At 43.6% G+C, this 26,910-nt stretch overlaps 1 protein-coding gene across 3 annotated transcripts in view; it reads right to left on the reverse strand.

Annotated features, from left to right (window-relative positions):
• The window catches only part of LOC116939112 (protein phosphatase Slingshot homolog 2-like), a 59,278-nt gene extending 34,598 nt beyond the window's left edge, over window positions 1-24,680 (reverse strand). Inside the window, exons 1-3 of one of the 3 annotated variants that reach the window (XM_032947072.2) lie at window positions 24,551-24,680; window positions 20,489-20,600; window positions 8,367-8,410 (exon numbers count right to left, since the gene is read on the reverse strand). In XM_032947072.2, coding sequence (XP_032802963.1) covers window positions 8,367-8,410; window positions 20,489-20,551 — 107 coding nt within the window. In that variant the 5' untranslated portion in view covers window positions 20,552-20,600; window positions 24,551-24,680. Of the gene's footprint in view, window positions 1-293; window positions 2,533-8,366; window positions 8,411-20,488; window positions 20,601-24,550 lie in introns of those variants that run through there. The other 2 variants (XM_032947070.2, XM_032947073.2) reach the window with 2 other exon arrangements.
• Between the last annotated feature and the right edge of the window lie 2,230 nt (window positions 24,681-26,910).

Genomic DNA, 26,910 nt, shown 5'->3' on the forward strand with positions numbered 1-26,910 from the left:
TATTATTTTCAAAAAATTGATTTGACGCTTTCGTGACTGCATGAATTACTCTTTGGTTCTTTCGGTAAAGTCACGTAGAAATAAATAAATATTTAATTATCTATTTTTTTATAAACCAATCAGCCTTTATTGACCTATATAAACTGATTCAAGACGTTGAAATAGTTCGAAACAGCATGCATACAGATTTGATATCATCAATAATTCTGAGAAACCTTCATTGTCACGAACACAGAACGCAGCTATATAACGTTTAAAGACTAGTTAAAACAAAATCTCAAAAGCAAACTTACAGTTGTATCAACCCTGGTACCATTGTATTACTGATTGAAGCATATGTACCGTGGCCCACTAGGAGTCCAGTGCTTGGGCCAGCCAGCAATGCAACTGGCTCACTCTGGACCTGCCTTCCTCAGTCGGCGGTGTCAAAGCAACTGAGCAGAGAGCTTCCTGCTCCACAGCCTCAAAATACCCAGTGAGCATGTGGTGGCATGCTCAAGGGGGTGGGGGGGGGTCCCATTAGGGGGACTCTGGATGGTCCACCAAACTAAAAAATACACACTTCCAATGTTAACTTATTCCACATAATGGGAAACTACAATGTAATCTAGTTGGTACCGTGGCTCTTTAATGTGTTTTTCACCTCCCACACATAATATATCCTTTTTGCCAGAAAATGTATACTGTATATAAAGGTTAAATATTTGTATCTTAAATACTGTGCTGTATAGTATATAGAAATGTAACGATGTCAACTCGTTTCATGAAGATTCAAAATAGTTCTACAAAGTATATATTTTGTAATTCAAAAACACTAATAATTATTTGTGATATGACTCAAATGTGAACTTTTAAAACTTTCCAGAATACATAAATAACATAAGAATGCGATCTTGTTAAGAAGATAACTTTTCAGATCTAAAAAAATAAAAAATAACTTGACAAATGTTTCAGAGCTATAGCCTCATTTGCAAAATTATATGCGATTAGATATTAAAGTTAAACATCTGCAATAAAGCGATAGGCCACAGAAAAAGCTAAATTATTGATGAGGAACTGTTACCGAATTATCCGTGGCCAAAACCCTTCTTATCCACAACTAATACCTATGATAATTGCCAAGACTATGAATTTTGTGCAGCATTCAGAATTTAGAGATGCGGTGGTTATGTCACTGTACTACAAAACCAGAGTCGGTGAAGATATCCACATCTTTATCATCGTCTTAAGCCATCATCCATATCATCCATCGTTGTCTTCTTCAGCCTCATTTCTATTATAAGCAAGTGCTGCAGATAACAGAATGAATGTAATGCCTGTCCACGATGTATTCCTCTTATTTGTGATAATCGCTGGTTCAGTGGAAAAAGAGAATTATCATGGGTGTGACGATCTGATCCTGCAGACATAAAGAATTGTCGGTGAGACAGTCACAGATGAATCAATCAACATGTTTAAATAAAAGGTGAGATTCCATTGAGACGAACCGAAAGGAGTGGCACTGCATTTGAAGAAAATGTTATCTTCGTACATCACAAACTGGATTAAGTATTTGTCTTGAAAGCAGAAAAAAATAACCATTTGTTCAATTTGTGAGCAATGCATTCATTACTGGTTCCTAAAAGCAGCAGAAATTATTTAGTAAGACAATTGCACGTGGCTCGAGAATGTCTACATTGTGGAAGCTAAGGTTGATCCACCCAGATCTCATCAGAAGACTACGGCTTTAAATAAACCCCTTTGCTGTATTTTACAGAGTACAGTATTAGTAAACAAAAAACAAGCTAATACCAGCTTGAGAAATCGAATTCATTCCAGATTCCCTAATTCTGAAGCAATTCCTACCCCCAATAATTCTAAGCCTTGACAGCACAACTTGAATGCACATTTGCCCGCAGACGCTACATATATGGGACGTACAGGAGAACTTCCTAAACATAGTACAAGCTTCACTGCAGCTTAGGATGTACAGTACACTCGTCAATTCCACGTTAATGGTGGCCAGACGTGTATGGGCAAATTGTGCAGGTTTGGATACAGGAGAGGCAACAATGTTAAACTTAAATCAACATAAAAATGTTGTTTCCCGCAGACACCCATCGGTCTCAGTTAAAGGGTGAAAACCATTAATTATTTGGAGTGTATAAACGCATCGTTTCATATCAATTGTTAATCTTGGGATAAACGCAACAATGAACATTTTCCGTAAAGACCCGTGTGTTGTAGGGAATAGGTAGGTTAACGTCAGCCCTGTAGCCGGCGGAGGCACGGTCATTCACTACATTGTTTAAAAAAAAACACATCCGTCAAATCAATCGTACGTAATAGTGAAAAACAAAACAATCATCAAATCGCTGGGAGTTGGGGAGACCAAATCATTATACCTGTATTAATTTGGAGTAAAAGTCACTTAAATCAACCATCAAATATCAACAATCGAAGCTGCCACTGCATATAGAAACATTTGTTGACCATAGTAAGGTTTTTTATTCTTTGGTTCTTTCGGTAAAGTCACGTAGAATGAGAATAAAATAATAAGTTAATAAAATAAAATAACACAATAAAATTCTCACGACGTTTCGGCCACAACACAAGTGGCCTTCTTCAGGTGAAAGGAACAGACCTGTCGGGACGACAGAGATTCATTCTACGTGACTTTACCGAAAGAACCAAAGAAGATGAATCCTTGCAGTCACGAAAGCTTTAAATCGAAATTTACGTAGAGTTTTGCCAACCTGAGATATATCCCATTCACATGACAGGTAATTGCCCACGTAATGTCAATGATAATTAACAGTGGAAGATATTTTGACAAAATCTATTGGGGGGCTACTCCCAAACTGGGGCGCATCTGGAAATCCCACGGCGACTCATTTGCCTAAACGCAGGGTGTGGTGCAACAAGTCTTTCTGGGCCCATGCAAGGACAGGCTTTCATAAAGGAGTTAACCCACGTTACTAGCAATTTTATATAAGCTCACCCGAGCTCCAGCGAAGCACCAGCTGTGAGTGTCAATCAGTTAGGTGTTGCTTCCTCACCAAACAAGGCCACACGCTAAGCCACAAGCCAACGTCCTTAGTAGGTTAACTTAAGGACCATTATGTGCCTTGCTTATTAGGCGTGCGGCGGTGCAGCGATTCGTCTATTAAAAGCCATTCTTATGCTCAAGATGTAACGCAGGGAATAAGGCGCGTAAGAATGTTGTTTCACAACGTATGCTCTGCATATGCTAATAAGGGGGGAGTAGTGGCACAGTGATTAGAGCACTTCTCTATTGACCCCGTGACCAGAGCTTCAGTGCCACGTGATGGGCAGCAGAGCTCATTGCAGAAAAATTCGATTCTTGTACTGCACCTCTATGGCTCCCTGCCTTCACCAACCTGCACTGACCAGCATGGCGCAATACCATCATGAAGCAGCAAATTACCAAAAGCGTTGTATATGTACATAAGACCTAAACCTGATAACTCAGGAGTGAATTATGTTTGGCCATGGGAGCTTATGTTCACACATCTCACACATATCTTGTTTGTAATTAATCAACCACCGCTACACAAATTGTTAACATATATCTGTGCCTTGCACGGTTTAACTATCACTTTATTTAACAATTTAATGGTTGTACATTTGTAAGAGAAAAATTAAGTGCATTATATAGATGGCAAAAACTGTGCATTATATTTACTGTGCTGTCACATATTAACCTTGCTTTTTTGAATCAGAAGAGCATTTAAATTTAAAATAAAACCCATTAGCATGCTCATGGCAACCATGGCTATTGATTTCTTTAAATAGAAGCTTTTTACTTGAGAGGAGAAATACAAAGGATCGAAACACCATGTTTTTAATGACCACTCTATGCAAGAGCTGTGATAGCAGACTTATTTTTTAGTAAACAATGCAACAAAAAGGAAAAGACAATGTCGTGTAGAAAATTATATAAAGTATGATATTTTAATTGCGTATACTTATATGGGAAGAGTTGTGAGAACACAGGTACGTTGAACATACTGCTAAAGTATTCAAATCATACGAGTGTATATTCCAAACAAGTTTTGCTGGCTGCCTTTCCGCCTGGATTCGTGGCGCGCATGTGCACGTAAGTGGCGGTAGTGACATCACCGCACACATCTGAGCAATGTTAAGGTTAATGAGAAGAATAATAAAGAAGCAAGCATATTTCATACCACGTATTAAAAAACAAGTTTTTCTGGCTAGCAGCACATGGGAGGATACTGTTGAAGGTTAGGGGAGGCTGTGAGTAGAAGTTATCAAATACAGTTTAGATGTTGTACTTTATAACCACACAGCTGTATAAATGAAGGAACGTCACTGTGCATAGTCAAAGTGATTTTTTTTTTTCAAATTAGCACTGGTATTCATCTCCTGTTTACAGCTCTGAGCCAATGGTGGAATTCCCACATTCCTCTGGTGGGGCCAAGTCTATCGATAGAATAACCATTATTGACTTCCCCGCAAAGCTGTTTTTATTTTATCGACCCTGGTGGGATGATGGGCTGAGTCAACCCCCCAATCAGGATCTGAATCCGATCAGCTCACTCTACCACGTAGCTGCTTGGCCAGGTGAAATATGCCCCAATTTAACCCATAATAAAGCATACATTATGTTTTTTACATGCACCGATTTAAAATACATGTCCCTAAAATAGATGCTTAAAACGTAAACAGTGGCTTTGTTTCCAGGAAAGAGAAGTTAACACGATGTGTGAAGCATGTCGTTTCTTCAGACGTTTGTTATAATCTGCCATCTAGTGGTGAAGTAGCGATACTGTAAAACAACAATGTACAATACAAAGAATCGATATGCTGCAAACACACCTACATTACAATGAGAACATGACCAAAAGAGTATTATCATTTATATTTTCTGATTAAAGCTTTAGTACCTACGCCCAAAATTAGACCCAAAGCACCTGAGCTCATCAGATTTCAGAGGTTCGGGGGAAGGACAACAAACTAAGGACAGCAAAGTTGAGCCTGGAAAGTGCTTGGTTAGGTAATTATCATGCACAGCAAGATGCTATAGGCTGCTTCGTGGTGAGCAGTAGAGAGTAGTGCTGCAAAGTCTATTTTGTAATTGTATGCTTTCACATCTATGCTCTGCGCCTTAACCAAAACACATTGACCATTGTGAATAAATTTCGATTTAAAGCTTTCGTGACTGCAAGGATTCATCTTCTTTGGTTCTTTCGGTAAAGTCACGTAGAATGAGAATAAAATAATAAATCAATAAAATAAAACAATAAAATTCTCACGACGTTTCGGCCACAACACAAGTGGCCTTCTTCAGGTGAAAGGAACAGACCTGTCGGGACGACAGAGCTTCAATAAACGTTGTTAAGATTCGTAGCGTCTTTGAAGCTGGTTTAGAGAAGTGAGGCACCTTGACAAAGGGGTTTACATATCAAACAGGAGAATTTAGCATTGAAATAGCTGAGTGATGAGCATGTGACTGGTCACAGAAATGGCTATGTTAAAGTCAAAGCCTACACATCCACAGAGGCACCTAGTACAAATCAAACAGGAGAATTTAACATTGAAATAACTGAGGGATTAGCTTGTGACTGGTCATAGAAATAGCTATGTTAAAGTCAAAGCCTACACATCCACAGAGGCACCTAGTACAAATCAAACAGGAGAATTTAGCATTGAAATAGCTGAGTGATTAGCTTGTGACTGGTCACAGAAATGGCTATGTTAAAGTCAAAGCCTACACATCCAAAGAGGCACCTAGTACAAATCAAACAGGAAAATTTAGCATTGAAATAACTGAGGGATTAGCTTGTGACTGGTCATAGAAATAGCTATGTTAAAGTCAAAGCCTACACATCTACAGAGGCACCTAGTACATGGACGTCAAAGGGGCTGCAACAACTCAACTATCATACAGTAAACCGATGTGAAAAAAACCTAAGTCTAAATTACATCAATATAATAAATGTACTCAATATATTCTTCAATAAGCTGAGCTATTAACAGTAACTGGGTATACACTACACTATATAATGAATACCATATAGTAAACCAATAAAAACTAAAATATAAACTACCTCAATGTTATCAATAAACTCTATATATTCTCCAATGAGCTAAGCTACCAACAATAAGTCGTTATATATCACAATGCTATATGGCGAAAAAATGGGTGGATTCTTACCCTCAACTTCAGCACCACGGATAGCTACGAGCCCCGTTCAGACGGACGAGTTCATCCATGGTCGGAACGGAGGAGGGGGAGAGAGACAGCTGCGAGGCGCTGTTATACTCCATGTTGTAAACCATACCATTAACCGTGGTGTGAGAGGTATTAAGAGTCAATGCCAGCGAAAGAGCTGCGGTCTGAAGGTCATCGTAAAATACAATTAATTAAGAACGGAAATGGTTTAAAACATCTTTCCAATGGTTACTAAGCCAGAATCCATCTTCTCGGTTGAAATTGTCTCTGTGCTTGTATATGTGAATGGCCTCATGAACGAATCTCTCATGGTAGCCGGTTGGTTTGCAAAGAACCTCCGTCTTGGAGAAGTCAATGTCATGTGAGCCCACTGAATTATAACAGTGATCTGCCACGGCAGAGGAGTTCGTCCTACCGTGTTTCAAGTCTGCTTTATGTTCGCGGATGCAGTCCGAGCTATGTCGTTTGGTTTCTCCAATGTAGCCACTACCACAGAGGCACTTTAGTTTGTAAACGCCCGGTTACTCTATGTCTGGAACAGTATCTTTTACAGATGGAACCAGATCACGGATTTTATGTACTGTGTTCAATCGGACCTGGATCTTGTGTTTATTCAGGATTTTGGAGATCTTTTTAGTGACCCCTGCAATGTAGGGTAAGGTGATGGTTTTTGAGTGGCTCCACAAGAGGCTCCTTCTTCATGACTGGAGTGATGGTGAGCGTAGTCTGCCAGTCACAAGCTAATCACTCAGCTATTTCAATGCTAAATTATCCTGTTTGATATGTAAACCCCTTTGTCAAGGTGCCTCACTTCTCTAAACCAGCTTAAAAGACGCTACGAATCTTAACAACGTTCATTGAAGCTCTGTCGTCCCGACAGGTCTGTTCCTTTCACCTGAAGAAGGCCACTTGTGTTGTGGCCGAAACGTCGTGAGAATTGTAGTGTTATTTTATTTTATTATTTTATTCTCATTCTACGTGACGTTACCGAAAGAACCAAAGAACATTGTGAATAAGTATGATCAAATTACCCCCACCACCCGCACAGGGTAGCGTGGTGGAGGCTCTTAACCAGCAGTGGATTGAACAAGGAGGTGGGGGGGGGGGGGGCAGCGGCTGGACATATCATAAAACGATCCCTCGTATATCATTTAATAGACTGTTGGGTCAACGGCTGTTAGCGTGGAGCACCGAGGAGACACGACGGAAGGGTGGTGGCCAACATAACGCCTGGACGCCTTTGTCTCCCCAGTGCTTACGCTTACAAGCTGCACATGGCACACACACGCACGAGGAGTCTATCATCCAGGGGAGGATTGATAAAAGGGCTGTGCATAGGATAGGCAAATGATTTAGTGCTTCTCTTATCATCTTATCATTACATATAGTACCATATACGTGCACCTTGATGATTGTCAATGTAGGTATTTCCCACAATGTTGTGCAGCCGATTAACCTTCCACGTATATCAGGGGAACACAAGAGCCTCAGTGGTGGGCGTACTCTGCCATGGCTGACATCAGTGGCGAGTGATATCTTAACAAGTCGGTCGCAGGCAACCCAATTCACCAGCCCACAATGACCAGCCCAGCTTGGTGAAGTATGGTCAAACAATCTCGACACGGTATGCAGAGACCTTCATCCAGCAGCGAAATGACAGAGGGTGATAAACGATACGCTTACGTATTGTGCACCCATATATATTTGATGTATGTCTCTGTGCATAACCATTTCCCATTCCGAGACGACTGGAGTTGCACGGTGGGTGCCGTTCACCGCTGAATATTTGAACGTGCAAGCGTGTTAGTTTTATTTAGAGAGGCATATCGCCGTTGTCTTTAAAGACATTGAACTCACCACAGAGAACTGTAGCGACATGACCGCACTCGATTATAGCTAGTGCCAAACTGCATCACTCCCTCTCTCCCTCACGGCCTTCTGGGGAACCTCGGCACCGATAAAGTTATTTGATTTGAGTTTTCTTCCGATTCCAGTCAAGACGATTCACAAATGTCTTCTTATTACGTACGTAATAGGAACGGGAAAGGAAATATTGTCCCAGATATTGCACAAAGGTGATACGTCGAACAGCACAGTAGTTGCGGTGTAGATGATGTGCTCTGTGCATAACATGTCTCCCCGCTCAGCTTATCTTTGGTATGAGAAATACCTGCGATGCTGAGATCTACGCTCTTCATCGCCACTGTCCACCTCCTGTGAAAACAAATGCAAAAGGAATATGAGATATGCAGTTGGTTCTCAAAGGCGATTCACGTGCACAAATGCAACTCTGCATGGTGCAGCAAGAGATGCATTATTATAGTTTGAGCAGCTCTGGGTCCAGATGCATACATTCAGTGATCATGCACTAATGTACTAATGTTTCTTAAGGTTAAACAGTGTACAGGCAGTCCTCGACTTATGAACGGGTTACGTTCCTGAGACCCATTCGTAAGTCGATTTGATTGTATCTTGGAACTCCATGTTTAATTGCACATGTGGTGAGTGTCGTAGAATGTGTTATGGTTCAACAAGGAATGGAAGCATTGTTAAACTCATAAATAAGAATAAATATTGTGCATGCAATACTGGAACACTGTATAGTATTTCAACATGAAGTAACTCTGGATGCCGCCTGATAAGGCTGGTTGTAATTACTGGCAAACATCATACTCGAATGTTGTGGGTTTACACCCCAACATACCGGTGTGCTGAACTCGTAACAAATTATACTTTGGTTCTTTCGGTAAAGTCACGTAGATAGAAAATTAATCGATCACGACGTTACGATCGTAACACAAGCAATCGTCATCAGGTGAGACAAACACAGCAGGAGAATAGCAGTTTTCCTGCTGTGTTTGTCTCACAGCAGGAGAACTGCTGTGTCTGTCTCACCTGATGACGATTGCTTGTGTTGCGATCAAAACGCCGTGATCTATTAATTTTCTATCTATGTGACTTTACCGAAAGAACCAAAGAGTATGGATTCCTGCAGTCACGAAAGCTTCAAATCAAGATCGTAACAAATTGCCACGTTTTGCTTACGTGACCAACCTTACTAATTGGCTGTGTCGGGTGGTGGCAGGTTTAACGACACATTGATGTTCACGCGATCTAAAAGAAAAGTATATTGATTATGGATTTTTTTAAAAAAAGTTACGTAAAAAGTAAAAAATTTCTGTTTTATTTTCACAGAGGGAGCTCTCCAGAAGGAGCAGTCCAGAGCTCCCTCTAGTGGAGGCCTTTCACACTTCAGAAAAAGAGCTGTTCAGCTCATTGGGCATCACCTGGTAAAACTAGAAATAGTTTCATCGCGTTTCACGCTGGCCAGATGTCTTGGAAGACGTGGGAGTTAGCTCGACTTTAACCCCCATCACACCCCAGCGCAAGTGACCTGCCAAACTGGGGTGTACCCATTTATATTGCTTGGTGCGTAGACAGCGGTGTGGGGTGAGGGGAGGAGAGGGGATTTAAGAAACAGCCGACATGAATGAAACGGCTTTGCCCGTGCGATCGAATTTAACTGGCGACCTCTGTAATGTAAGTCCAGTACGTGTGCTAACCATTACACCATATAAGCTGCCGTATATATGTACACAGACGTATACATGTGATATATTATACTCTTTACCACATGCATAAAACACAATTTTAAAATGTGCTTTTGTGGCCGTCTGGAAGGCTCTTCCTTCCGATATTAGGAAGCCACTGAAGCTATGCATTGTTAAATCTATATTGAAAACTCATTTCTTTAGAACTGCTTTTTTTGCGTTTATCTTGTTGTCCTTCCCCCCCCCCACACATCCCATTAGCACGGTTGGCTGCGTACGGCGCGAAGTTGAACACACGAAAATACAGAGTCAAGGATAAAATGTATGTGAAAAAAAATAGAAAAACGAATGGGACATAAGAGGGGGGGAGGGGAAGGAAAGGAGAAATGGGACCAAAGGGGTTGGGACAATGGGATGGGAAACGGAAAGAGGTTACACTGGGCCTCGACACACCCACGGAGCTGGTGTGCGTTTTCACAGGGGGTGGGGGAGAGGGGAGGGATTCAGAGTACGGGTGGCCACACAGAAGGCACGTGCATCACGGGAGGCTCGAGCTAACGACGTAAGATACATTGCAGCCCAGGCTGCTGCGGGACTACAATGTCAGCAGAGGGCATTGCAGCAAAATATTTGTTTGCATTGGGACCATGCTCCAATATCTATACAACATCTTTCACCAAACCGCACATCACCAGGGTGGTGAAGTATGGTCAAACACGCGTGGGTGGGGCCTCATCCAGCAGTGGATTGAGCAAAAGGCTTGTACATATACACGGGTGTATAACCCCAACACGAGGCTTTGGTTTCCGGTCACCATTGCGGAGCACGCGCAGTAACTTTACAACCCACGTTGTTTTACTTGTGAAACTGAAGTGCAACCTCCGTTGCTTTGTTTAATGGGGTCATGGTACAGTGCTGTATATATCCCACGGGGAGAGAACGCTGGGTTAGGTAAACACACACGGCCAACAGTCATGAGACTAAAACCAGATCTCCTTCTCAAACTACGATGACATCATACATTCGGCTGCCAGTGCCCTTCTCTACACGAAATCCCGAACAAAAGAAGCATCGTGCTTGAAAACGCACCTTTAAAACATAGGCGAGCCTCTCATATTACTAAGCCGGCACACAGTGCTTAGGGGTCCATAACATTGTATATATTAAAACTCAACACATGGCGCACACGTGTCAAATATAGGACGCAGTGGTCGGGAGAGGGGGGGGGGAAGACAGGAAAGAACTCGTTTACAACCATATAACCTTTTCCTAAAAATTGTTTTAAAATATCATATAACAGAAATGTGTTTGTTCAACATCAAACGTGACTTATGGGCAAATACGGTGGAAAAATAAACGTGATATTGAATTACAAACACACGGTGCGATGAACTTTTCAGTGTTTCAATTCCTAGGAGCTGCATAATGTGACATGTAACTGAAGCTGTTCAAAAGATAACGATGTCTCAGTGTGTAAGAGATACTAAATACTGCAGTGGAACCAAGGAAGCAATGACATATGACAGTGAGTGCATTATATTCGCAGAGAGACAACCACCACCACACACTGTGCGTCTAATGAAAAGCCAAACCGTGCTTTGTGGACAACGAGTTATTGTTGTGAAATCCCTCCATTGTGGAAGCGCCGATTAATATAAATTAATTACATATTTGCTGCTTAAAGGTATGAAGTGCATGACTCACTTGGCAACACACTTACTTGCCTGCGATTGTTATGTGCGGCCTATGTCCTTAAAAACAATCATTCTACAACATGAACGTGGACGTTACTAGTGTCTCCGTATTTTGCCTGCTGAAATCGCGTGCACTGTGACATTATCTAGCCAAACAAAACGTGCGGGAGTTTCCCTTCATTTAGAACTCCTAGCCTTTGCGGATATTTGTTACATTTTATATGCACAGTAAATGAACAAAAGGGAAGGAATGAAAAAGCACACATTGTTCCAGAGTTCATCAGAAAAAAACAGATACGCATTATGTAAGCTGGGTATTGAAATTGTTAAATATATCGGTAGTTGGAAGGCCTAGGGGGACTGATGCTATGCTATAACAAGGGGTCTGCACCACTGTGGGCACAGTTTCTCATTCTATAAACTGTTTAAACTACCAGGCAAGGCCCACTGAGCTATATAACTCTTTTCAGAAGCAACCTGGCGATCACAAATAATAGCTCAAAAATATGGCTTATCAGGTGGAAATTTATAGCAGCCAAATGCTCTACACATTTGCTTCTAAAATGTGGAGGGAAAAACCGGAGGACCCGGAAAAAAGTCCACACGACCAAATATACAGGTGTCAAGGTCGGAATTGAAACCCACAACCTCCTGTATGGCAGGCAAGGTAATTAACATCTCGCCACCATGGCGCCCCATTCAGGTACCCATCTGTGATTTGCCCAGATTCTCAAGTGCAGCCATTTCACGGTCTCAGCCCAGTCACCAACATGCGACAAATATTCTACTTGCAGCCACATACAAGGCGTGCCCCTCATGTGGATAAAGAGTGCCATTAAAGTGACTTGACAAGTAGTTTTCTGACATCATCTTCCACAGCCATTCTCTACTACAGTGGTGCATTGCTAGATGCTGGAGCTCTGAATGGAAATATTTCCATCATGCCAGTGTCAAGAACTCATATTTTATATATATATATTTTTTGGGAAGGAATAGAAACAAAAGTGGAAATAGTATTAAATAAAATAATACTCAACAAGGAACTTCAGAATAACCATTTTCATTTATACCAGTGGCTTTACTTGCTCGGCTCCATCAGCCCTTTAAAAAATAAGGTACATACCACCGTATTTGGCAATGCTTCAATGCTTTAATGAAGTATACCATGATCAAATGAATGCACCATCAAATGAAAGTAATGTTCCGTCTCGTTAAATATGGGTTTAAATACTCCCAAGACATGATTTTTCAAGTGAAGGCCAACATATAACAATTGTGAAATCAAATTTTGATTTAAAGCTTTCGTGACTGCAGGGATTCATATGATTGGTTATTTCAGTAAAGTCACGTAGAAGGGAAACAATAAAATAAAAAATATATAAAACAATAAAATAAAATAAGAAAATTTTCTTGTTGTGGTTTTCACACCTGATGATGATTGCCTGTGTTGCAGTCGAAACGTCGTGAGAATTTTATTGTTTTAAATTTTTATTTTTTATTGTTTCCCTTCTATGTGCCTTTACCGAAAGAACCAAGAATATAATTGTGAAATCACATAAGAGCAGTGACTTACTTCTGAGAGCCAATGTGCAGATTGGAACCAATAAATCTTCAACAAGCCGACATTACATTTTAAAGAACTAGCTCACCCAGATACCAACTTGTACACAGTATGTGCTTCAACAACACTACGGGCAAAACCTCAATGTTACTGGAAAGCATGATGACAAACTGATTTGTGTCATAATGTAAGAAATGAAATTCCATGAAAAAGAAATAATTGGATTATTATGCCAAATAATGAGTTGTGCCCTTTAGTTGACATGAAAAGTTTCTCAATACTCTTATATTGGGCAGACAATGTCAAACGTTTTTGCTTTCATATGCCTGAATTGCACAAAGATCATGCCCATCATACCACAATGGTTCCTTTCTTTCATTCTCTGAAGTCAAACAACAGCTTCAGTGTGATGTTCGTCAAAAAGAGCAGCATGTTAAGCCAGACTAAAATGTGGCCACAAAGTATTAAAAAAAAACACATTGTGTACTACTAATACGACTACATGTGTTTTTTCGCTGCTGTGCTCTGATGTGTTGCGAGTTCTACCACGTGATTTTAGGCATGTCAGACGTTTTACTGCACGTGATCCCGAGGCTCCCAGCACGTGGAGCGAAACGTCAGAGATCGTGCCGAACGCAACATGCAGTACAACCCAAACGCACGTCAGAGAGCTGCACCGCGGACATTCAAGCAGGGACGCGGTTGACTTTTGACAGGAACTGTATGTACAAGTGTTCACTATTAAATACTTTCAAGCTGCAGCATTAAGTTTTACATCAGGGGCACATTAAGTACAGTGCAACGCTTATTGCAAAATTTTGGTGCACATAAAACTGGTGAAATGCCAACAGGAGCATTTAGTCACCTTGGCTCATTAAAGATATATTATACATTTTCATAGCCATATATCGATCAAAGAAATCCTACCATTGCCAAAATGCAGCACTCTATGATATAAGAACCAAGGAGCGGGAGTGAAGCTGTAGCGGTTCGTGAGAAAGAGCTCCACCCCAAAGCAACTGCAGGCAATGAATTTCCAAAACATTTGAAGAGTAAATAGCATTTGTACAGGCAACTCAAACAACGCTGCATGCAAGTTGTCACCAGATATTCTAAAGCCAATAGCAAAAGGACTTTACATTTCCAGGGAAGGATTGGCACAAGATAATACGTGTGTTTTAGCTTTTCCATCACACCGTAAATAAACTGCGCAACAACATATATTACACCGCATTAGCATCCAGGTTATAATCCATTTGACATCAACGGAGGGGACAGCGGCAGCGTTCAGCACACTGCGCCGCCGAGAGTGGCAACCCGAGTTGGATTCTCAGCCATAGCTAACGTTAGTGGCGCGTGATTTCTAACAGCGGTCCCGAGTCCCACATCTAACTAACCTGCACTGACCAACGTAACGAACAATCATATGGCCAATTACTACCCCCTTGACGAAAAGGCGTTGAGGAGGCCTCCATCCAGCAGCGGATGGACAAAGGGCTGCAAATGATGACACATTTATATATGTATTAAAAACATATAATGCACTAACCGTAATAATACTGTTGGGTGTATTTAAGTACAACACAAGTGCACTGTAACTATATCGACATTTTTACAACAGCTGTTAAAGCTAATGCATGTGTTCCGACAGTTTAATTCTAGGTTTATTCCTGACCTGGTGCACAGCTGGTGACTCCAAAACGCTTTTGAACACTTAACAGTCAGTAAGGACAAAAGGGAGAGCATCTAGGCATCTTTAGTGACTTCACTAGACCCTTCACAACTCTCATTATTACCTGGCTACAAATGCCACTTGGATCTTTTCACGAGCTGCATGGCTGTCAATAAGCCCACTACACGAGAGCTTGGAATTCAGATGGTGTACTTCATTCAAAACTACTGTACATGGGGGTGTTTTGGCTTGACGTAAAAAATAAATGGCATTTAAAGACGCAATTTTCATTTGAAGATAAACTTTGGTAAGTATAGTTTAGTGCTCTACGTGACAATTGATTCAATATATAAAACATAAACGTGGGAAATAATTATATTCTCAAGAATACACAAAAATATGATTCTGTCACCATCATTATCGTCAGCCATGGTCAATCCACTGCTCGATGAAGGCCCCCTCAAGCTGCCACTATCTAATCCATCGAGCACGTGCACACGAGCCGATGTCATTGCTACAGCGCTTAAGGAGATGGCATCTCGGACATTCATTTTAAAAACACACGTGCATATAATCTTAGCGGTATCTGGGGAAAACATATCTGTTTCACATTTTTTTTTATACAGAAACAAAAAAACATTCATTCATGAGTTATACGTTTCAATGATCAATAAACTCTCAAACGACAACCTTATTCGACAATAGTAACAAGCACCACGTGTAAAAAAAAACATCATAACATAAATCATTTAGGGATAAGAAAGTAAGAGAGTCCATCGATTAATTATCATCACCATAATTTAATGATGTCCTATTTTACTAGTTATGCTAAGATTATCATCGCCCGGAATTAAAGCTTGCTTGGATCCCAAAAGCTAAGCAGGCTAAAGCACGGTCGGTGAGCGGGTGATTATCGAGTGGCAGGTGTTATAGGCAACAATAGAGCACTTCATAGGGCTAGGGTCATACACAAGAAAAAACACTTCCGGTTCGATGCTCATGTGCCACAACAAATTCTGCAAAGTTGCTGCACACTCTCGAAAGTGCCGCATGAATGGAAAAAAAACCCCAACAACTTACATCGGCAAAAACTGTCGTATTGATATTGAAGCTCTTTCACACCATAACGCAGCCAACTGTGCTAATCGGAGGTGTCGGGGAGGACAACTAAACAAAACAAGGCAGTTTAGCGGCTGGAAATAACGTGATGCACGGAGAGCCCAGATTGTGTAAACTGTTGTTCACATTGAGAAAAACCCCACGTTGCAGACCACCACGGGACGTAGACCTCAAGGCGATGTGGCCCAGGAGGACAAAATGGAGGGTAAACACTTGTATGCAAAAAACACAGTTTACAATATTCAAAATACTCTGTAAATACAAATACTGTGTGGTGTTATAAGTAAAGTGTAATATTCAAAACAACACCTTCCTTCGTTTAATTATTATCTGAGTGAATAGATAATAATAATAATGCGATCTAACCCAAAAAAACCTTTATTATGAATAATACTGGTCGCGTAAGCCTACGTGTTAAACCGAGTGAATAGAGCTTGACAGAAATTATTCCATCAGGCATAACCAGTTAAGCATGCCAGCAATGTATAAACACTGTCGAAAATATTAAATGGGCCGGGTGGAAAACAAAGCACTAACTGTTTGCATTAAAGGCCTGTTGATATAATATACTGTACTTCTGATTTCACAATATTTTTTGGATTAATTGTTTAGAAACTATGTAATCACATGTGCCTCGTGGCATTTACAACTGACAGGTCATTAAAAAAAAAATCTTGACTCATGATCAAAATAATCATGCCTTGACTGTAAAAAAAAAAATATTTACAGAACCCTGCCCAGTCCATGTTCAATTTAAGTGGCAGTTGGTTATCTTTAACCCTATCCAATAACCATAGAAAATCTGTATATTCCCATTAGTTACAGTAGAACGATTGCTTCTGCGCCAATTGTCAGTAGCGTCGGGCAGAAATGTAATAAAAGGCATCGAGGCGGCTGTTTAGCATTTAAGACCAAGGGCCTTGAAAGCACGCCTCCCGCTGCCAGTTTTCCTTGACAACTAAAAAAAAACCCCAGCCTTATGACTACGAGCACTTTATTTATACATGCATACCACATTTTTGGGCAGACTTTGTTTTCCTACTTTTTCAATTACAAAAAAAAACACATTAATACAGTTAAAAAAGGGGGGCTTATTTGTGAGTTCGTTTTTCCTTTTAAACCATCAGAATATTTATTTTGACTGCAGGAGGAAACCGATGAGCTACAAAGCTCTTTTTCGCATATGTCCAGAATGGGCGTGTCAGCAACTTACAACAGCAAACAATCACGAAAGTGATTCCTTAATAAATAATACAATTACTGTATCATGCGTGTTGACATTTGTGGTCAAAAAATAAATAAATTCGGAAAACTGCGCAGATATAATTTATCCCCGCCCACCCACCCTGTGCTGTGCAGAGCATGTGAAAGGAAATAAGAAGGCTTATCAATGCACTCAGTTTTGCTCACTGGTTGGTGGTTTAGCACGTGCAATGTTTAAACTTCCTTATTTGTTTTAAGATTTCTCGATTGATTATACGAAAGAAGCTTTCTTCAGCTGTATTTCTTTGTGAGCTCCTTCTTTCGTATGGCTGATGTAGATGTAGAGAGAAAAAACTACAATTTCACATTCAGGTGGCCAAGCCAGATAACTGTGTCAGGAGTAGCGGAGTCTATCACCGTGATGTCTCCTTGCTTATACATGCTGAATGCACAGAAGCATATAACAGGCCCAAATATTTTTTGTGACCCAAGTCACACTTGCAAATTAAACTTATCCTAATATCTTGCGTTCTTACCTGGTTAAACAATATAAACTCGAAACTTTAATTTATTTTACCTCTCAACATTAATTATTCATTATATGAACTGTCAACCGACACTGACATTTGAATAACTTACAGCTCATTGTCAACCCAAAGTTGGATTTCACATATTTCATGGGGGAAACAAAATAGATGACTTTGCATTCACGAGCACCATATCCAACCAGTAAAGCGACACGTGTAACCGAGGCTCTAATGAATATCTATAGGATACCTGACAGCAATGAACTATCATTACTGACCAGTGTAAATAATAACCAAACTCAAAAATATTACTGTAGTTAAAACAAGGCTTTTGTAACAAGCTTTGTTTTTAAACATATTCCCAATGGTGTACTGAATAGCTACTTCAAACAGCTTACCCAACATTTGTTGAGCGATTCCTTACTCCTTTGATAAAGTTCAATTTACTGATATCCAAAGTAAAGAGTTTGACAAGGGTGTTTTTCATTTTGCCTCATGTGAGTATGTCTTTAATCTGAACAGTCATTTAAAAGAACAATTGTGTTTGCTGGAAAAAAAACGCCCATGCTTTAACAAAAATAAAACAAATAACGCCCAATGTATCTATGGACAACAAAAGTAACACAAGTAATAGTTTAGCCGTTACTAAGGCCAACTGACGCACGTGAATACATGTACATGTAAGAAAATACACAAAATACAGTGCCTACCTACAACAAATGGAGATGGTAGTTGAAGCTTGTCTGTAAAATACTCTCAAATGTATGCAACCTTTGTGGAACATATTGACAAGTATTTATTTGTTTAGACTTTTAAATAATATTGAACACACACAATAACACGACATCAGTAATCAAAATAACAAAGTGACAATGTACTGCATATGATGAGTGGTTGTGTAGCAGCTGGCTTGCTGCACTGTGAACCTGCTAAGTTGGATGCCTGGGTCTGATTCCCAGCCATGGCTAAAATCAGTCGAAAGTGACACCTAGGCCTGGGCACAGCCCTGAAGTACGGTGAAATAAACCCATGACTGACACAGCACGGGGAAGGCTGTCACCCAGCAGTTGATTGACAAACATTTTAAAATGACAATTTTTGTTATAATGAAAAATAAATCAATTTGTGTGTTGAGATTGGAGGCCCTATGAGCAGAACCTTTAATGCTTATCCCTTGCATATTCCCATTTTTTTTTGTAATTTCAAACAAATAAGGAAGAACACAGATAAGAGGCAGCATTTTATGTCAGTTCCAGATTCTCCTCATATCAGCATAGGACGAATGGCCATACTTCTGGCAGACCACTTTGGGGTCGGTAAGGGTCGCATCAAATCCAGATAATAGCGAACAATACAATGAATTTGCCAGCAATGTTCAGGATATTTCTCTTACCCACAGGTATATATGGCGAGTACCACATAACACAAAATGGCCGAGGCAATTAGATATCTTATTTCTGGGACACTATTCTTGTTCCAGGGGTGTACTTCACTCCGCGACTGGGGTACCAATCAATCCGAAATCAGTGCTACTCCGCGATGTCGAAACGCCAAACATTAACATAAAAAAAAAATCTGTTATCGAAAAATTCAACTTTGAATAGTGCATTGTGTACAGCTCGTCGAGATGAGTCAATTGTCGCAGCGACGATCATCAACAGACTAAAAATGACTGCATCACGGACATTATGCGAGAGCCGAGTTACCACCATAAGGTTCCAATAATGCACGCAGATATTAAGACTCCCAGATCTTATATTGTTGGTTCTTTCGGTAAAGTCACGTTGAAGGGAAACAATAAAATAATAAAATATATATAAAACAATAAAATTCTCACGACGTTTCGACTGCAACACAAGCAGTTATCATCAGGTGTGAAAACCAACAGCAAGAACATTTGAAAGAAGTGGCGGTTTCCATTTATTTATTTTTAAACGTTAGCACCACGGATAGCGATTTGACAGTTTGTTTAGATGGACGAGTCCATCTATGTTTGGAAAAGAGGAGGGGGGAGACGAAAAAATAATGTATGCTGTCTGAAAGCCACCGTAAGTGTGAACAATCAATTAAGACCCGAAATGGTTTATCAAATCCTTCCAATGATTGCTAAGCCAGAATCCATCTTCTCGGTTGAAATTGTCTCTGTGTTTGTATATGTGGATAGCCTCATGAACGAATCTCTCATGGTAGCCAGATGGCTTGCAAAGAACCTCTGTCTTGGAGAAGTCAATGTCATGTGAGCCTACTGAATTATAACAGTGATCTGCCACGGCCGAGGTGTTGGTCCTACCGTGTTTAAGGTCTGCTTTGTGTTCACAAATGCGGTCCGAGACATGTCGTTTGGTTTCTCCAATGTAACTACTACCACAGAGGCAACTTAGTTTGTAGACACCAGGGTACTGTATGTCCGGAATCACATCTTTTACAGACGGAACCAGATCACGGATTTTATGTAATGTGTTGAAACGGACCTGGACCTGGATCCGTGATCAGGTTGTTCATTTGAATCATTAATTGTTCACTTGTATCACTCACCATGTTTTTTCATTGGGGTTCATGAATGTACACTCATGGCCAGTGCCTGTGGTTAGGCACAGGATTGCCTACTATTTTCATGGAGTGTCCACAATCATATATTGTCTGCAATTGTTAAGGATTGTCTACAACCATTATGTATTTACGCATCATGATAGGAGTGAATACAAGCATCACACATTGTCCACAATCATCAAGGATTGTACATGATCACCATGGACTGTCTCTGAAAATTATTTTTTTTAAATGTACATTTGTCAATCACGCCCCCTTAAAAGGAAAATTATATAATAGGTGACATTTCAGGCAAAGTCCCTTCTTCATCGCATATGAAAATCATTGATCATCTGCGATTCTGCAGGCCGTGTGGCTGTCACGTTGGATTGTAAGCGTGGTACGTTGTGCACACACCGACATGGTCATCGCTCACCGATACACTGGGACTGGACGTGGTGCTCGGGGTGGGAGACCGCTGGACCGTCACAAGCGCCATTAACCCTGGGCACACGGCGGGGTATATTACTGCTGCTGCTGCACACAGCCTGAGGGTACACATGCCGGGACAACAATACACATAACGAGATCAGCACCAGCAGCAGGCACCACCACCACCACCACAGTAATAATAATTGAATGGAGCAGTTATGAGCCCATTGAGAGCTGAAGTCTCTTTTTCAATACCTTGGTTTTAAATAGCTCTGGCCAAAAAAAACGGGTCAACTTCATACGAGTTAACAAATGCCAGGGAGACGAACACACGCCATTTGAAAAATTATCAAACAACTAAGAATCAATATTACATAATGCTTCCTTGTTTGCGTGTTCAACATTGTATGATTACACAATTTCAAACAACTCTCTCATTTAAAAAAGGAGTCTCATCTTTATAGAAAAAAGGATGGGGCGGAGGTCCACATGTCTTGTGACCCCCCCCCCCCCCAAATGAAATGACTCCGAAAAATGTTGTTCCTTTGCATATTTATTTCTGTTTTAAACCAACCTTACTTTGAAAATATTCCGCTTTTAGAGAATTAAACGAGGGTCACGAAACACCTGGACCACCCTGCCGAGTGGAGCTTTCGTGTACACGCAACGCGATGCACAATGCGATTAAATGATTCTAAAATAGACGGAATAAAAACTTTCTCGCGTGAACGCAACATGCAGTATACGCCGATCCAGCCATGCCATGCCATGCAGCTGTGGAGATTGTCAAGCCAGGTGCTGTTATTGGAGAGCACTTATGAAGGGCCGACAAGGCACGCGCAATCGCGGTGCGTCAAATCACATGGCCCGGCCGTCTTTATCTCCCCCAGTGATGGCGCGAAGCCGCGCTCATTTATGGCCGAGTCAACGTAGGGGAGGAAACCAAAAGGGGGACCCCCCCCCCCTCCTCCCACCTGGTCATGTGGTGCACGCGGCGTTAACTACCGTACAGTGTTATCCGAAACCGGGAAACGAGCAAGCCAGAAAGCAGCGAAAATAACAAAACAACCGATGCACCACCACTCCCCGTCATCACAAAACACCCCTCGCACGTACACACACGTACAAACACACACACACACACGTGTGTGTTACATGTGTGCACACTTGGTCCTTGGCTGTATGATACAAACACCCGTTACATGTGTGCACACATGTAACGGGTGTTTGTATCATACAGCCAAGGACCAAGTCACCCGAAAACACGTGGCCGATCTGTAAACTATTTTTTGTATTATTTTTTTTTACCAGGTATGTATGGCCCCACCGAGCTTACACACACACACACTGTGGCTCTTTTTCAGACGCGGCCTGGCCACAAACACAATCGCTCAACTAAGTGGCTTATCGCGTGGTTAATTTATAGCAACCAAATACTCCTAAGCGCTTGTTGACTCTAAATGTGTTTGGGAGGAAACAAACCGGAGGACCCAGAGAAAAATCCACGCGACCACGGGGAGAGAGAGAGAGACACACACAAACTCCAAATATACAGCAGGCAAAGTCAGGGTCTGGATTGAAACCCACGACCTCCTGTATACTAAGCGAGGTAGTTAACATCTCAGCAACCGTGATGATGATGAGAGACACGCAAACTCCAAATATACAGCAGGCAAAGTCAGGGTCTTGATTGAAACCCAAGAACTCCTGTATACCAGGCGAGGTAGTTAACATCTCAGCCACCGTGATGGTAATGATTAGAGAGAGACGCAAACTCCAAATATACAACAGGCAAAGTCAGGGTCAGGATTGAAACCCACGACCTCCTGTATACCAGGCGAGGTAGTTAACATCTCAGCCACCGTGATGGTAATGATTAGAGAGAGACGCAAACTCCAAAATATACAGCAGGCAAAGTCAGGGTCGGGATTGAAACCCACGACCTCCTGTATACCAGGCGAGGTAGTTAACATATCAGCCACCGTGATGGTAATGATTAGAGAGAGACGCAAACTCCAAATATACAGCAGATAAAGTCAGGGTCGGGATTGAAACCCACGACCTCCTGTATACCAGGCGAGGTAGTTAACATCTCAGCCACCGTGATGATGATGAGAGAGAGACGCAAACTCCAAATATACAGCAGGCAAAGTCAGGGTCGGGATTGAAACCCAAGAACTCCTGTATACCAGGCGAGGTAGTTAACATCTCAGCCACCGTGATGGTAATGATTAGAGAGAAACGCAAACTCCAAATATACAGCAGGCAAAGTCAGGGTCGGGATTGAAACCCACGACCTCCTGTATACCAGGCGAGGTAGTTAACATATCAGCCACCGTGATGGTAATGATTAGAGAGAGACGCAAACTCCAAATATACAGCAGATAAAGTCAGGGTCGGGATTGAAACCCATGACCTCCTGTATACCAGGCGAGGCAGTTAACATCTCAGCCACCGTGATGATGATGAGAGAGAGACACCGCAAACTCCAAATATACAGCAGGCCAAGTCAGGGTCGGGATGGAAACCCACGACCTCCTGTATACCAAGCGAGGTAGTTAACATCTCCTAGCCACCGTGATGATGCTGAGAGAGACGCAAACTCCAAATATACAGCAGGCAAAGTCAGGGTCGGGATTGAAACCCACGACCTCCTGTATACCAGGCGAGGTAGTTAACATATCAGCCACCGTGATGGTAATGATTAGAGAGAGACGCAAACTCCAAATATACAGCAGATAAAGTCAGGGTCGGGATTGAAACCCATGACCTCCTGTATACCAGGCGAGGCAGTTAACATCTCAGCCACCGTGATGATGATGAGAGAGAGACACCGCAAACTCCAAATATACAGCAGGCCAAGTCAGGGTCGGGATGGAAACCCACGACCTCCTGTATACCAAGCGAGGTAGTTAACATCTCCTAGCCACCGTGATGATGCTGAGAGAGACGCAAACTCCAAATATACAGCAGGCAAAGTCACGGTCGGGATTAAAACCCACGACCTCCTGTATACCAAGCGAGGTAGTTAACATCTCCTAGCCACCGTGATGATGCTGAGAGAGACGCAAACTCCAAATATACAGCAGGCAAAGTCAGGGTCGGGGTTGAAACCCACGACCTCCTGTATACCAGGCGAGGTAGTTAACATCTCCTAGCCACCGCGGCGCATGTCAAGATGCTAAGCAGCGAAGGCTTGATCCTGGACAGTGTTTGTATGGGCGATCAGCACACACACAGGTTGTCATAGGCGGGTCGCGGTGTCAGTGCTACGCAGTGAACGGCGGAGACCAAGCACAGCAAACATGCAGCAAAATCCACTGTTGTACTCTACTGCCTATGCTCCCCGCCTTCACAAACCGGCACTGGCAAGCATGGGGCTGAACAACTCGCTCAGGCAAACGTGGTGGAGGCTCTCATCCAGCAGTGGATTGAACAAGGGCTGTGAAGCCTCGGACAGACAGCTGGGGCCAAGTGCTGCTAGCGTGCGGCCCTTACGAGACGCTGCGGCGAGTCCCACGCCACCACGCCCGGCCGCCTTTGTCTTCCCCCCCCCCTCCCGGTGCTTGTACTTACGATCCGCCCGAATGTCACACAAACACGCGTGCGGGTTTTGTTTTTTTTACACGTGGCTGGAGCAACGCGGGGCGCGATGAGCCACAGCTGTCAGTGCAAAGACAAAGATCCCCGGTCCCCCCAACCCCACACCACCAACTCCCGTATAGCCTTAGCAGACTGTGGGGGCAAGTGCCGTGAGCGGGCACGCTTGTCTGTGCAAAGACACACATACACACCATACACACACAACACACACAGCGTGCGCGCGCGTGTGTATTGTGTGTATGTGTGTCCACTCAACAACATCGCCGGCAGCCGCCGCACGAGCCGACGTCTCACGCCAGAGACGACAAAATCGCGCGCCAACAACATTCCAGTGGCGACAATGGGTCGCGAAATGACACAACGGCAAACGACTGCGGCGGCGGCGAACGATGAACGACGGACGGCTAGCCGGCTAGCGGTGACGGTGACGGCGGCGGCGGGAGTTGTCGCGGTTGCCATTTACCTGCGGCGCCGCGTGCGCGCTCACAACACCGGCGGTGGCGGCTGCAGCGATCGATCGACGGCGGCGGCGGTGGTGGTGGTGGAGCCGCTCGCGGAACCCGGATCCCGGGTAATCACCCGGTGCCTTAGCCCCCCACCCCCCAAATCCCCCCCCCCCTACCTCCCCCCACGCGGTCACGTGATCCCGGGTAACCACCCGGTGCCTTAGCCCCCCACCCCCCAAATCCCCCCCCCTCTACCTCCCCCCACGCGGTCACGTGATCCCGGGTAACCACCCGGTGCCTTAGCCCCCCACCCCCCAAATCCCCCCCCTTCCTCCCCCCACACGGTCACGTGATCCCGGGTAACCACCCGGTGCCTTAGCCACCCCACCCCCCAAATCCGCCCCCCCCTTCCTCCCCCCACGCGGTCACGTGATCCCGGGTAACCACCCGGTGTGCCTTGGCCCCCACCCCCCAAATCCACTACCTCCCCCCCCACGCGGTCACGTGATCCCGGGTAACCACCCAGTGCCTTGGCCCCCACCCCCTAATCCCCCCCAGCCCGCCCCCCCGCCTAACTCCTCCTACTCTCCCCCCCACGCGGTCACGTGACCCCGGGCGCTTCTGGCTCCAGATTATCAAAGCTGGGGGGTGGGGGTGTTGGGAGGGTTGGGTAGGGGTGGGGTTGGGGGGGTTGGGTAGGGGTAGGGTTGGGGGGGGTTGGGTAAGGGTGGGGTTGGGTAGGGGTGGGGTTGGGGGGTTGGGTAAGGGTGGGGTTGGGGGAGTTGGGTAGGGGGGGGGTTGGGAAAGGTTGGGGGGTGGGGGGGTTGGGAGGGGTGGGGAAGGGGTGGGGGTGTTGGGGGAGTGTTGGGGGAGTGATGGGAGGGGTTGGGTTAAGGAGGAGGGGTGAGATTGGGGGGGGGGGGTGAACCGGCGACAGCTGGATCCGGATCCGACATAATTATCTTCTCTACCGGTTCGGGGTGTACAAACAACGACAGCAAACAACCGGATTAATTCTACTCTACCTGGTAGACAGGATGTGAGGGTCTTCCGGTGTTTTTATTGTTGCCTGGGACATGCCAGTCGATGTCTTCCAGCAGCAGTAGAGATCTGGAACACACCTTAAGATGACTTCAAGAACACATTCCTGCGGAGGGAGCTGGTAGTAGGAACGTTGGGTTGCTCGGTCAATGGCCAGGGTCAACGGCGGCACCACGTGGTGTATTCCGCAAATATGCCCGACTGTGAGGGCGGGCACAAGCCGGCGTGAGTAGGTTAAACGTTGAGTTTTATAAGGGCACCACGGGGTGACCAGCCCCTCCCCACCCAGCCCCACACAGCCCCTCCCTCCCCACCCAGCCCCTCCCCTCCCCACCCTCCCCTCCCCACCCAGCCCCTCCCCACCCTCCCCTCTCTACCCAGCCCCACCCTCTCCACCCAGCCCCTCCCCTCCCCACCCAGCCCCGCCCTCCCCACCCAGCCCCTCCCCACCCTCCCCTCTCCACCCAGCCCCACCCCTCCCATTGTTGGATGCACGACGGACGGACGGACACAATAATCCCCTGTGGGCTGGTGGTGTAACCAGGAGGTTCCTACCAGTAAAACAATTGGACGTTCCATAAATTCGATAACTGATGGAATGTTCAATGTGGAATGAATCAAAGATATAATCAATGCCGCTATGAGCTATTTAGTTATGTAGTTAGCTCGCTTGTTACGACTATTCCTATAGCATTGCTCCACATTGAGTATTTTACCAGACATTTGGTAAAATGTACGCTCTTTATGCATGGACACAGCACAATACAGTACATAACTGTTACGTATGTGTGTATGTTGAACTTCTTTCGCACCATACGTAGCCAACCGTGCTACCAATAGATGTGCACATCATTTATGTTAATCTACTGCTGGATGAGGGCCCTCTCAATCCATACTTCATTCTAGTCAATGACTGCAGGGATCATAGATGTGCATTACAACATTTTTTTTTCCCACACTGCCCTCAGGTGACAACGTTGCCCTAGAGCCTACAACAAACAGCCCGCTGTATGAATGGTGTTCACTCATCCAAGGACTTTCCAGGCCGAAACTTGCTTTGCTTCCGAGTTCTGATGAGATGGAGCACATCCCGTTTGATCTGGTCACAAGCCAGCAGTACAGCACGAACTGGCCATTCACAATTGGGCATTCGTGACAGAGATGAGTTCAACATATGTTAAACATTACAATGGTGGTGGATTGCGTATGCCTTCCTGCAGGAGTGGGGGGGGGGAGCAATGCAATTACAAAATGCACTGCAGAGAGGATGTCTATTGATTTTGTTGCTATTGGAGTGCATTCCATGACACTCGTCTAATAAAGTGGCAGGGTCACT

This window comes from Petromyzon marinus, chromosome 5 (assembly GCF_048934315.1).
Source record: "Petromyzon marinus isolate PM22_M1 ecotype Great Lakes invasive population chromosome 5, UKy_Petmar_22M1.pri1.0, whole genome shotgun sequence".
Lineage (NCBI taxonomy): Eukaryota > Metazoa > Chordata > Hyperoartia > Petromyzontiformes > Petromyzontidae > Petromyzon > Petromyzon marinus.